General features: G+C 32.8%; 1 protein-coding gene across 3 annotated transcripts; it reads left to right on the top strand.

The window, feature by feature from the left end:
- The first annotated feature begins 3,695 nt into the window (after positions 1–3,695).
- Positions 3,696–12,417, top strand: LOC116026081 (CRAL-TRIO domain-containing protein YKL091C). Of its 3 annotated transcripts, none has more exons than XM_031267529.1 (6): positions 3,696–3,901; positions 8,958–9,213; positions 10,634–10,670; positions 11,369–11,486; positions 11,701–11,811; positions 12,106–12,417. In XM_031267529.1, the coding sequence occupies exons 1-6, from the start codon at positions 3,827–3,829 to the stop codon at positions 12,247–12,249; spliced, it is 741 nt and encodes a 246-aa protein (XP_031123389.1). In that variant the 5' UTR covers positions 3,696–3,826; the 3' UTR covers positions 12,250–12,417. The 3 variants fall into 3 exon arrangements, with proteins under 3 accessions (XP_031123389.1, XP_031123387.1, XP_031123388.1); XM_031267527.1 differs by lacking the exons at positions 8,958–9,213; positions 10,634–10,670; positions 11,369–11,486; positions 11,701–11,811; positions 12,106–12,417 and adding exons at positions 4,008–4,263; positions 6,066–6,102; positions 6,771–6,888; positions 7,108–7,218; positions 7,474–7,789 and having other exon boundaries at positions 3,709–3,901; XM_031267528.1 differs by lacking the exon at positions 3,696–3,901 and adding an exon at positions 8,669–8,843.
- Positions 12,418–12,424: the final 7 nt, after the last annotated feature.

The raw sequence follows: 12,424 nt of genomic DNA, 5'->3' as shown, positions 1-12,424 counted from the left end.
GGGTTTTTTTTTTTTTTTTTTTTAGTTTTTTAAATTATTTAAATTATTTATTTTAATAGTTTATTATTAAAAATTATTTTAAAATGTCAACTCAACATCGACCTAAGTAGGTAACCTGATGAAATTGATGGTAACCTGCTATTAAGTGAAATTGCAAACATTTAACTTGTTCGGTGGCTTAATTGCACTTTTTTTATTCAGTGGCTTGGCCTAATTGCACTTTCAGGTTAGGTTCAGTGGCTAATTTGCACCTTATTCCTATTAATAATAATAGTAACAACCCAACGCCATCCTCGGACGCGAACCACCGTCGTCAGCTCGCCTCCGTTGATCCAGTTGATTCTTTTTTAAAATTTTTAAATTGTTAAAAATATAATTTTTATTATTGTTTTGATAGGTATTATATTTGATGAATTTTTAGAAATTTTATTTTGAATTTGTACTAGTTCTTGATTGTTTTTATTAGTATATATTGAATTGTTAAAGAATATGAATTTTGGTGAATATATGTATAAATTTGTGGATTTTTTGTGTTTATATATTAATGTGTGTATGTTATGTGTTTGAATTTTTTTAAATTTATATTTCAAAATTTGATTTTTTTTAGGATGAATTATTGTGATTAAATATTAAAGTGTGCACACCTATATGACTTGATAAGTTAGGTATACTTTGATTATATGTTAGTTATTTACTTATTTTGATGAATTAAGTGCTTTGATTACGGTTTTCAAAAAAAAAAAGTGCTTTGATTACAAATTAGGTTCTTTGATAAATTAGGTAGTTAGTTTGATAAATTAGGTATTTGATTATATATATATATAATTTAATTTGAAGAATTAGATTGAATATGATGAGTTATGTATAAAATTTGATGAGTTAGTCTTCAGAAATTAAGTGGTTCTTATGTAGACGGAGAGGAGGTTTCTTCATCTCCAGGTCTCCATGGTTGGGCCTCTTCGTCTATGGCTTTTGTTTTTTGTTTTTTTTTTAATAATTATTAATTTTTAAATAAATGTAAGGTTACCGGTTAGAAACATGCAATTTGGAGGAATTGCATGAAATTAGTTAGTTTAGGCCTTTTAGGGATTCAATTGTAGGTTTTTTTTAGGTTTAGTGGCCTACTCGTATTATCATCATTGTGTGCAGTTTGATGGCCTATTTAACCCTTATTCATAAATAAATTGCTACAAATTTGTATAAATAGCCCAAATAGAGTTGTTGATCCAACATCAATAATCGCTTTTGATGGAAAAGAGGAAGCGGAATTGATCCTCTATAGATGAGGTTTTGGTTTGAGGCGTTTGAATCGTATAGATTTCTTTATAATTTTATTTGTTATATGTTAAATGTTAATTTTTTTTTTAAAAAATACAATTAAATCACCGAGCTAAAAATATAAAGTTTTGAGTATATATAAAAAAAAACAATTAACTCATTTTGACTTGATTTTGCTTGTAAGCTCCATGTTTTGCTTATGTGGCATCTACACTACATTGTTCTTTTAAATTCAATACTTACTTTGCATCCACATAAGCATTTTTTTTTCTTTCTTTCTAATTCTATTATTGTTGTTGATGTTGTTGTTGTTTATTCTTATTATTAATTTTTTTTCTAAAGCAACTTCCTTCCTCTCGTTATTAATTGTCCTTCGTAGTCTATCACTTAAATTTGTCCAAATATAAGTAAAGACTTATTTTTCTCCTAGATTTGAACTATTTTCATCCAAATTAGACCTCTGAACAAAGACAATCATCTTTGCCTTCTCCTAGATTTGAACTATTTTCATCCAAATTAGACCTCTGAACAAAGACAATCATCTTTGTCCCCGCTTAGGAGCAAAGACAACACTTTGTCTTCATAATTGAGCAATGCCGAAAATGATTACTTTATCCCTGTCTCAGTGAAGATGAAAAGCCACGTCTTCACCTCGTAGTGGTTAAGATGAATACTTACTTGGATGTCATTGTAGTCGAGCTTTTTAATTTTTATTTCTTTTAATTTTTAAATATTTTTTAATAATAATACTAGTTTCAATTCTTCAAATTAACCATGTTATAAAATTGTACACATATTTTAAAAATTTAATATAGAATTAATAAAATTTAAAGTCAAGTTATTACGGAAGATACACTTCTTATTATTATAAAAAATGTGATAACTTTTAAAAAATAACTATCATTTTATTTATACAATTATTATCATCTTTCCTATTTATATTACAATAGAGCAAACTATTAAAATGACATTTTGACTACCTTAATTAATTTTACCATTTGAGTTATCAATTTTATTTAATAATTAATGTTTTTAATTATCAAATCTCTATGCATTATAGTTTTGGAGCACATGAAGCTATCAAATGTCCATGAGATAATGTGTAAAACATTCCCTCATTCAACACCTTTTTCTTCATTTGGTCCAACCACCCACCCGAGTTGTGAAGTGAGTTCATGAATCCCTCCATTATTATATTGCTACTATCATATCATTGCCTCTTAACCCAGTGGGGTAGCTCAAGTGGCAAGTGAGCTCTCTTTGTGGGGAGGAATTTTGGGAGAACCCGGGTTTAATTCCCAGAAGTGACAATTCCCCCTGGGCCAGTTCCCGTTACCAAAAAAAAAAATATCATTGCCTCTTGTTTTGCACCCATTGATACTTGTTCCCAATTATATCATCAATTTTTATTGGCTTATGATGGCTTTATCCTGCATTTTTTGCCCATTGCAAGATGACTTGTAATAAAAATTCTTGTTTTTTATTTTTTATTTTTTTATTTTTTTAAAAAAATTATTTTGTATTAAAAGTGAGTTAAAACTGAATGGATGTGAAGCGGAACTTATTCCTAAAAGTGAGTTGAAATTACAAAGATGTAAAAAAATAAATGAATTACAAATTTGATAATTTAGAAGTATGACTCATTATTGAAAGTGAGAGAGTATTTAATAATGATAAAAAAAAAAATAATTATTCTTATTTCTCACATACTTTGACACTTTAAAAAAGTGAGAGCCTACTTTCACTAGCTTTATGCGTCAAAAAATTAAACTTGACCAAAATTTGATAATCAAAGAAATTATTTAATGAAATATAAATTTTCCAAAAAAAAAAATTTAATGAAAAAAACAAAAAGAGAGCTAAAGCGATAAAATCAATAAGCAATTATTTCAATAATTTATTATGTTATAATAAAAATAAAAATACTTTTCAGTACAATCTCTCTTTAGACTTATAAAATGAGAAGGTAAAAAGTTGTTTTTAACATTAAACTAAAATGAAAGCTGTCATCCTCATGATACAATTTAGTTGATTAATCAATTTAAAATAAGTTTTATTGAAGGCTGAAGAACATTTTGTAGTTAACATCTTCACTAAGTTTTTAAGACAGAAGTAATAAAAACTCTCGTGATTGGATTGCAGTCATTTCTCAAATAAAAATTTGTAGAGGTAACTCTCAATAATACCGCGAGATTCTAAAACAGAGAAATTTCGCCTTTTGCATCTAAGTGAAGAAAGACAACAGAATACGGTGCACTTATGCAGCATGACGAGGAATTTCGCCTTTTGTAAGGTACAAATGAGGAAAGGCAAGGCAAGCAGGCAACGTGTTTGAATATGGTCCACTTATGCAGCAGGGCCATTCCTAAATCCCAGGAGTACATTATTTTTCTCAAAAGTCATTGAAGTGTACATAAACTATATAATGTATATATCAGTGTATCACATAGCATTATATCCAAAGAGTCTTTCCTCCCCCCCTCTCTTGTTAAAAAATTAAATCTTTCTTCTTTCAGGCCAAAGGAATCCCCATTTTGGGATTTGAAAAATGGAAAGAGCACAAGAAGAGCTTGCACTGACCCAGATGAGGAAGTCAGTTGAGAAGCTTGGTTCTTCTACAGAGGTGAAATCATATATGATCAGCTTCCCATCCTTCTCCATTATTATTATTATCTCTTGGTATTCTGCTCTTGATTGTCTATCCAATTTTCTTGCTTTCCGTGCTGCAGAGCTACGGTGACCCAACACTGATGAGGTTCTTGATTGCAAGAGCAATGGACCCAGAAAAGGCAGGCAAGATGTTTGTTCAATGGCGGCAATGGAGGGCTGCTTTTGTTCCGCTCGGATATATTCCTGACTCTGAAGTGCCAGATGAACTGGAAGCTAGGAAGATTTGCTTACAAGGCTTGTCCAAAAATGGGTTCCCAGTTATGATCGTGAGAGGTTGCAATCATTTTCCTGCCAAGGATCAACTCCAATTTAAGAGTAATGCTTTTTTACCCTTTTTCTATCTATTTTTACTGCATAGCATAATATTTTAGGTTTTTTTGTTCATAGTGGCTATATGATCCTCTTAACTAATTAATCTAGAGCTCACCATTTCACAAGATGTACAATGGACAAATTTTTTATGTAAAACACCCAAGGATACCCTAAAGAACCATTTACATTGATTATTTAGTTATTTTAGTGTGTGCGTTGTGTTTTGACAAGGGAAGATTCTAGTTTGGTTAATCTATTGATACCTTTCTAGCTTTTCTTGTCTAGGAGTCCTTTGGTTTTGACAAAAATGAAGCTATAAGTTATTTAAGCGTGCTTTGCTTCTTGTCACATGATGAACTTTGTATGCCTTCACAATTTGACAATTTTGTGTTTGTTTTCATTGAGTCTTGGGAATATTCTTTTCAAGGGAAATGATATAACTTTGTGTCACAATCAGAGCTGTTGGGTTCATTATTATTGGTCAATGTAATTATTTATTGTTTGGATAATGTGAGTTGTCAGTTGTGAGTCAGTGTCTTACTTTATTATGAGTTTTATGATAGGGTATTAGGATTTAGAAGGAGATATTTATTTGGTGTTTCTTTAATGAGCTATGGTATATATTTAGGCAATGAACTATGATAGACTCCTAACTTCAGAAACTAATGAAACCGAACAATTTGAGGTTCTTGTAGTTTCTAAAGGTAATGTTGATAACTTTTGAGTCTGGTGAGCCTGATTGTCCCCCCGGAGTCTGGTGAGCCTGACTGTATGTCCCCCGGAGTTTGGTGAGCCTGACTGTATGTCCAGCAGGACCCTAGGCTTGAACTAGACTCCTAACTTCAGTTTAGAAACTAATGAAACAGAACTTTAGAATGTTGAAATTTCTAAAAGCAATATTGCTAACTTTCGAGTTTGGTGATTGTGACTGTATGTCCTCCACCTATGAGGTAGGTTTGGACCATAAAAAGCTTAACAAGTATTTTACGTAATATCTCATTAGGTCAACATATTCTGCTAGTATTTATTTGATGATCTTGTAATTTCTAAAATAATGTGAATAATTATTGAGTTGGATCATGGGTGAGCTTGACTTTATGTCCTCGAAATGATAAAATGGCCCTAACCATAAAGTCTTACATATTTCCTACATGTGGTCTTGTTCCCTTCTGTATTTACATTCTATACCATTTAGTTAACCGATTTAGCTAAGGTTGTCATATACTACGTTTTCTGTGATTCGATGACCTCTCAAAGACATACAATATAATCACGTGTCTTTGATCCAGCTTTTTATTCAATTTTCAAGAAATAATTGTTATTACTAAATATATAAAAGTTTTCTCAGCCTTTTGGCAACTAATTTGAGTACACTTTTTTTTTTTTTAAATTGTTTTTAATTTTTTTTTAATTTTAAATTTTATATAAGTTAAAACATGCATAAACAACTTGAAGAAATGGAATTGACAAACTTCGCTAGACACTTTGTTGATTTCATGCCATATGAAGAGTGTTGGTCAACAAGTTTGCCTTCTATAGAATCACTTCCTATAGTTCGTATCGCCATTGATGTTCATGTTATTGAGTGGAGCATATCGGATCAGTTTTCCATACATAATGATTCCATATTTGGTTAATGCTAATCTTCTGAATTACTGTGATAATACTGTAAAAGAGACTTTAAATTGCTTTCCCAAGCTCACTCTTCCTTTAATTATGTGTTAATGGCTTAATGTTGTGGAAACTGGAAAGAATAATAATGGAAATACAAAAATTCTAACTAAATGTTTTCATTTCTTGTGCAGAATTTGTGGTTCACCTTCTAGACAAAACACTTGCAAGGTATCATTTTTATCTGATCTTATGTTTTTTCCTTTGTTTTCCTTATGTAAATTTTGCAACACGTTATAAATTAAAAATTTGTGGTTCTCGCTTTGCAACACTTTACTTGCGTTAGGTAAAGCGAAAGTTCCCATAATTGTCATGATCAACTGAATATGTTGTTAGCAAAAAAGGCTAGTACTAGTCAACGAGTCAGAGAAGGTATTAGCAAGTAGCCCAGTAATCTGTTCCTCTGTAGAGCCGGTGATTTTGAAGGACCGAAGGTGGTGTGAGTGAGAGGGCCAAAGACAGAGTTCTAGATTTGTTGCAATCTAAAAAAACGGAAAGCTGATGAATATTTTAACGGCAATGAATGTATTGGTTCTGTGCGAGTGCTTACTGCCTACTTTTTTCGGGGTCATTGAAGATATGTGTTAAGTATCGGTAAGGGATGGCTTAGTGATTTTGTCCTTCATATAGGCTAAACAGTATCAGAACTTGCGTTTTCAAATAAACTTCAGGCCATGTGATTTAGTTCATGACTCGTTATGAGCAGTTGAGAAGTTGTATTACGACAATTTTGCCATCTTCATCGTGTTATATTCTTTTTTATGACTTTTATTTTGGTTCTACGTTCTAACAAGAACGGGCTTTGCATCCTGCCATTGATTTTCTTCTCTTCATTTCAGTTCTTTGAAGGATGGCGAAATAGGAAAAGAAAAGTTGATTGGTATTCTTGATTTGCAGCATATTAGCTATAAAAACATTGAAGCGCGTGCACTAATCACCGGTTTTCAGTTCTTACAGGTGAGTTTCCTCGCTCCATCGCAATATACATTACAGCCTAATACAACAAACTTTCTGTGGAGCTGACTTCGAGAAAGAGAGGAAAAAAGTCGTATTTCAATACAACAAACTTTCCATGGCGCTTGCTATTAAATTGATCTTATTATAACTTTTATATTCTACCTTAGACAAAATTATGTTTGCCTGATGATCTACGTTTTTGTGATTTTGTCTCCTTAGGCTTATTACCCTGAGCGCTTAGCCAAGTTTTACCTATTACACATGCCACTATTCTTCGTGGCTGTCTGGAAGTTGGTTTCCCGTTTCCTTGAGAAAGCAACTCTTGAAAAGGTATGCTCATATATGTGCATGAGTTCATCGAGTGTTTTTCACTGCTTCCTTTCATACCGTTATCTGTATGGTAGGACCGAATACTCAATACTGTCTAGGCCTATTTGTTCCTATACATAATGCTGGACCACGGTTGAAATATGACCTTACAATAAAATCAAGAACTTCATATTAAGATCGGAGAAAAATATAATTATTTAACCTCGTTCATGGTTTTGAGCTACCGAGTCATGTTGGTTAGGATAATATGTACAGATTGTGATTGTTAGCAATGAAGAGGAAAGGTTGCAGTTCATGAGAGAAGTAGGAGAAGATGTGTTGCCAGAAGAGTATGGTGGGAACTCAAAGTTTGTAGCTATGCAGGATGTTGTAGTGAACCCTTTGGCTGTGGAAGGCTAGCTCAATATACCCTTTGTATGTACACTTGGTTACCCAACTATCTAAATCTCGAGAAATAAGAAATATTCTCAATGTAATAAATTCTTACTGTAAAATTAATAAGAATTATAATAATTTATTTAAGTTCGATGAGTATTGTAATAGCTTGTCATATATTATAGAATGTTGTGCACTTATAAAGTACATCAAGTTTCCAAGCCAAAGTCATGTGTGCACGCCGTAAAAATAATTTTTAATTAATCAAATACTTTATACGCTCATGAAAAGTACAATTGAACTATTATTTATCCATTTTTGGGAAAAAAAGTCAAATAGACTATTGAATTTTAACTGAAAAGTCAATTAGCCCTCTAAACTTTTTAAATGTGCAATTACACCCTTCAACAATTCATTTTGATGCAATGAGACCAAAAAATCGGTTAATGACCTTTTATCACGGGTCATTAGAGTTTCGACCACACCCCGGCAAAATTTCAGGCGAAAAAGTGATCGACGACGGACAAACGGTCGCCTTCTCTGTACCATTCGAATTTTTTCAATAATTTATTATGTTATAATAAAAATAAAAAAATACTTTTCTGCACAATTTCCTTTTAAATGTATAAAATGGGAAGGTTTTTTATTGAAAGAAAAATAAATTTGTTTAAAAAAAATTGGGAAGGTAACAAGTTGTTTTCAACATTAAACTAAAACTAAAACGAGAACTGTAATTCACATGATACAATTCAATTGATTGATCAATTTAAAATAAATTTGTATTGAAGCATATTCTATAATTAACATCCTTCACCAAATTTTTAAGACAAAAACAATAAAACTCTGGAGATTGGATTGCAGTCATTTCTTTAATAAAAATATGTAGAGATAACTCTCAATAATATTTCTGCGAGACTGTTAAGACACAGGAATTTAGCCTTTTGGACCCAAGTGAAGAAAGACAGCGTGTTTGAATGTGGTCCACTTATGCAGCATGGCCATTCCTAAATCCCAGGAGTACATTATTTTTTTGAAAAGTCGTTGAAGTGTACATAAACTATATAGAGTATCTATGCATAAAATTCAAAGAGTCTCTTTCCTTCCCCCCTCTCTTGTTAAAAAATTCCATCTTTCTTCTTTCAGGCCAAAGGAATCACCAATTTCGGATTTGAAAAATGGAAAGAGCACACGAAGAGCTTGCACTAACCCAGATGAGGAAATCAGTTGAGAAGCTTGGTTCTTCTACAGAGGTGAAATAATATATGATCAGCTTCCCAATTCCCATCCTTCTCTATTATTATTATCTCTTCGTATTCTGCTCTTGATGTGATGTCTATCCCATTTTCTTGCGTTCCGTGTTGCAGAGCTTCGGTGACCCAACACTGATGAGGTTCTTGATTGCAAGAGCAATGGACCCAGAAAAGGCAGGCAAGATGTTTGTTCAATGGCGGCAATGGAGGGCTGCTTTTGTTCCGCTCGGATATATTCCTGACTCTGAAGTGCCAGATGAACTGGAAGCTAGGAAGATTTGCTTACAAGGCTTGTCTAAAAATGGGTTCCCAGTTATGATCGTGAGAGGTTGCAATCATTTTCCTGCCAAGGATCAACTCCAATTTAAGAGTAATGCTTTTTTACCCCTTTTTCTATCTATTTTGACTGCATAGCATAATACTTTTGCCTTTGCTGCTTATTTGACTATTATTAGTTTTTTGACTTGGTTAAAGAACCAATATAAGTGTTGTCTTTGATGTTTGATTAATTAGCTTTTTGTAACAACTTATTGCTTCAAAATACTTAAATTCAAAAAAGCGGCTCAAATTCAACTTTTTCGATCAATTTTTTGAAAAAGTCAGTTTGCATGTAATCAGCTATCCAAACATCTTTCTAGAATCAGCTAATGCTCTCAACTAGTCAAACCCACTAATCCAATCAGCTAACAGCTATCAGCTATTTACCAAACACCCCCTTTAGGTTTTTTGTTTACAGTGGTATGATCCTCTTAACTAATTAATCTAGAGCTCACCATTTCACAAGATGCACAATGGGCAAGTTTTTATGTAAAACACCTAAGGATACCCCTAAAGAACCATTTACATTGATTATTTAGTTATTTTATAGTGTGTGAGTTGTGTTTTGACAAGGGAAGATTCTAGTTTGGTTAATCTATTGATACCTTTCTAGCTTTTCTTGTCTAGGAGTCCTTTGGTTTTGACAAAAAAATGAAGCTATAATTTGACATATGATGAACTTTGTATGCCTTCATAATTTGACAATTTTGTGTTTGTTTTCATTGAGTCTTGGGAATATTCTTTTCAAGGGAATTTTTTTATTTTTATTTTTTGAAATAAAACGAAAGATATATTAAGCTAGATCAAGGTTCAAAACATGAGCCAAAGGCACAAAGGGGACAGAAAATCAGTCCCAACAGCCAGACTGTATGCCCCCTGGAGTCTGGTGAGCCTCACTGTATGTGCCCCGGAGTCTGGTGAGCCTGACTGTATGTCCAGCAGGACCCCCGCATGATATAGGCTTGGACTAGACTCCTAACTTCAGTTTAGAAACTAATGAAACAGAACTTTAGAATGTTGAAATTTCTAAAAGCAATATTGCTAACTTTTGAGTTTGGTGATTGTGACTGTATGTCCCCCACCTATGAGGTGGGTTTGGACCATAAAAAGCTTAACAAGTATTTTACATTGGCTTTTTATTTTTTATTTTATAAGTTAAACATGCATAAACAACTTGAAGAAATGGAATTTGCAAACTTCGCTAGACACTTTGTTGATTTAATGTCATATGAAGAGTGTTGGCCAACAAGTTTGCCTTCTATACTTCCTATAGTTCATTTCGCCATTGATGTTCATGTTATTGAGTGGAGTACGTGTATCGGATCAGTTCTCCATTACGGTGATAATATTGTAAAAGAGACTTTAAATTGCTTTCCCAAGCTCACTGTTCCTTTAATTATGTGTTAATGCTGTGGAAAGAATAGTAATGGAAATACAGAAATTCTAACTAAATGTTTTCATTTCTTGTGCAGAATTTTTGGTTCACCTTCTAGACAAAACACTTGCAAGGTATCATTTTTATCTTATGTTTTTTCCTTTGTTTTCCTTATGTAAAATTTGCAACTCGTTATAAATTAAAAATTTATGCATTTAAATAGTCCTGAATGCAATTCTTTTCAGTTCTCACTTTGCAACACTTTACTTGCGTTAGGTGAAGCCAAAGTTCCCATAATTGTCATGATCAACTGAATATGTTGTTAGCAAAAAAGGCTAGTATTAGTCAATGAGTCAGAGAAGGTATTAGCAAGTAGCCAAGTAATCTGTTCCTCTGTAGAGTGGGTGATTTTGAAGGACCGAAAGTGGTGTGAGTGAGAGGGCCAAAGACAGAGTTTTAGATTTGTTGCAGTCTAAAAAAAAGGGAAAGCTGATGAATATTTTAACGACAATGAATGTATTGGTTCTGTGCGAGTGCTTACTGCCTAATTTTTTTCGGGGTCATTGAAGATATGTGTTAAGTATCGGTAAGGGATGGCTTAGTGATTTTGTCCTTCATATAGGCAAAACAGTATCAGAACTTGCGTTTTCAAATAAACTTCAGGCCATGTGATTTCATTCATGATTCGTTATGAGCAGTTGAGAAGTTGTATTATGACAATTTTGCCATCTTCATCGTGTTATATTCTGTTTTATGACTTTTATTATTGGTTCTAAGTTCTAATAAGAACGGGCTTTGCATCCTGCCGTTGATTTTCTTCTCTTCATTTCAGTTCTTTCAAGGGTGGCGAAATAGGAAATGAAAAGTTGATTGGTATTCTTGATTTGCAGCATATGAGCTATAAAAACATTGATGCCCGTGCACTAATCACAGGTGCTCAGTTCTTACAGGTGAGTTTCCTCGCTCCTTCGCAATATACATTACAGCCTAATACAACAAACTTTCTGTGAAGCTGACTTCGAGAAAAAGAGGAAAAAGTCGTATTTCAAATTTTCAATACAACAAACTTTCTATTAAATTGATCTTATTCTAACTTTTATATTCTACCTTAGACAAAATTATGTTTGCCTGATGATCTACGTTTTTGTGATTTTGTCTCCCTAGGCTTACTACCCTGAACGCTTAGCCAAGTTTTACCTATTACACATGCCACTATTCTTTGTTGCTGTCTGGAAGTTGGTTTCCCGTTTCCTTGAGAAAGCAACTCTTGAAAAGGTACGCTCATATATTTGCGTGATTTCATAGTGTTCGAGTGTTTTTCACTGCTTTATCTGAAAAGTCCTAATTAAAAGTCATAAACTCCAAAATGCATAATTTGCGTATGGTAGGACCGAATACTCAATATTGTCTAGGCCTATTTGTTCTTATACATAATGCTGCACCACAGTTGAAATATGACCTTACGATAAAATCAGAAACTTCATATTAAGATCGGAGAAAAATATAATTATTTAACCTCGTTCATGGTTTTGAGCTACCGAGTCACGTTGGTTAGGATAATGTGTACAGATTATGATTGTTAGCAATGAAGAGGAAAGGTTGCAGTTCATAAGAGAAGTAGGAGAAGATGTGTTGCCAGAAGAGTATGGTGGGAACTCAAATTTTGTAGCTATGCAGGATGTTGTAGTGAACCCTTTGGCTGTGGAAGGCTAGCTCAACATACCTTTGTATGTACACTTGGATACACAACTAAATAAGAAATATTCTCAGTGTAATAAAATTCTTACCGTAAAATTAATAAGAACTACAATAGTTTATTTAAATTCGATGAGTATTGTAATAGCTTGTCATATATATATGGAATGTTGCGCACTTATGAAGTACATCG

Source organism: Ipomoea triloba, chromosome 7 (genome assembly GCF_003576645.1).
Source record: "Ipomoea triloba cultivar NCNSP0323 chromosome 7, ASM357664v1".
NCBI classification, from domain to species: Eukaryota; Viridiplantae; Streptophyta; class Magnoliopsida; order Solanales; family Convolvulaceae; genus Ipomoea; species Ipomoea triloba.
The sequence above is the reverse complement of the archived record's forward strand: the minus strand, read 5'-3'. Positions and strand labels throughout refer to the sequence as shown.

Coding starts and splice junctions, on each gene's coding strand:
- LOC116026081 (XM_031267529.1), top strand. CDS start 3,827: ATGGAAAGAGCACAAGAAGAGCTTGCACTGACCCAGATGAGGAAGTCA. Junction 3,902..8,957: donor AGCTTGGTTCTTCTACAGAG/GTGAAATCATAT, acceptor TCCGTGTTGCAG/AGCTTCGGTGACCCAACACT. Junction 9,214..10,633: donor GGATCAACTCCAATTTAAGA/GTAATGCTTTTT, acceptor TTTCTTGTGCAG/AATTTTTGGTTCACCTTCTA.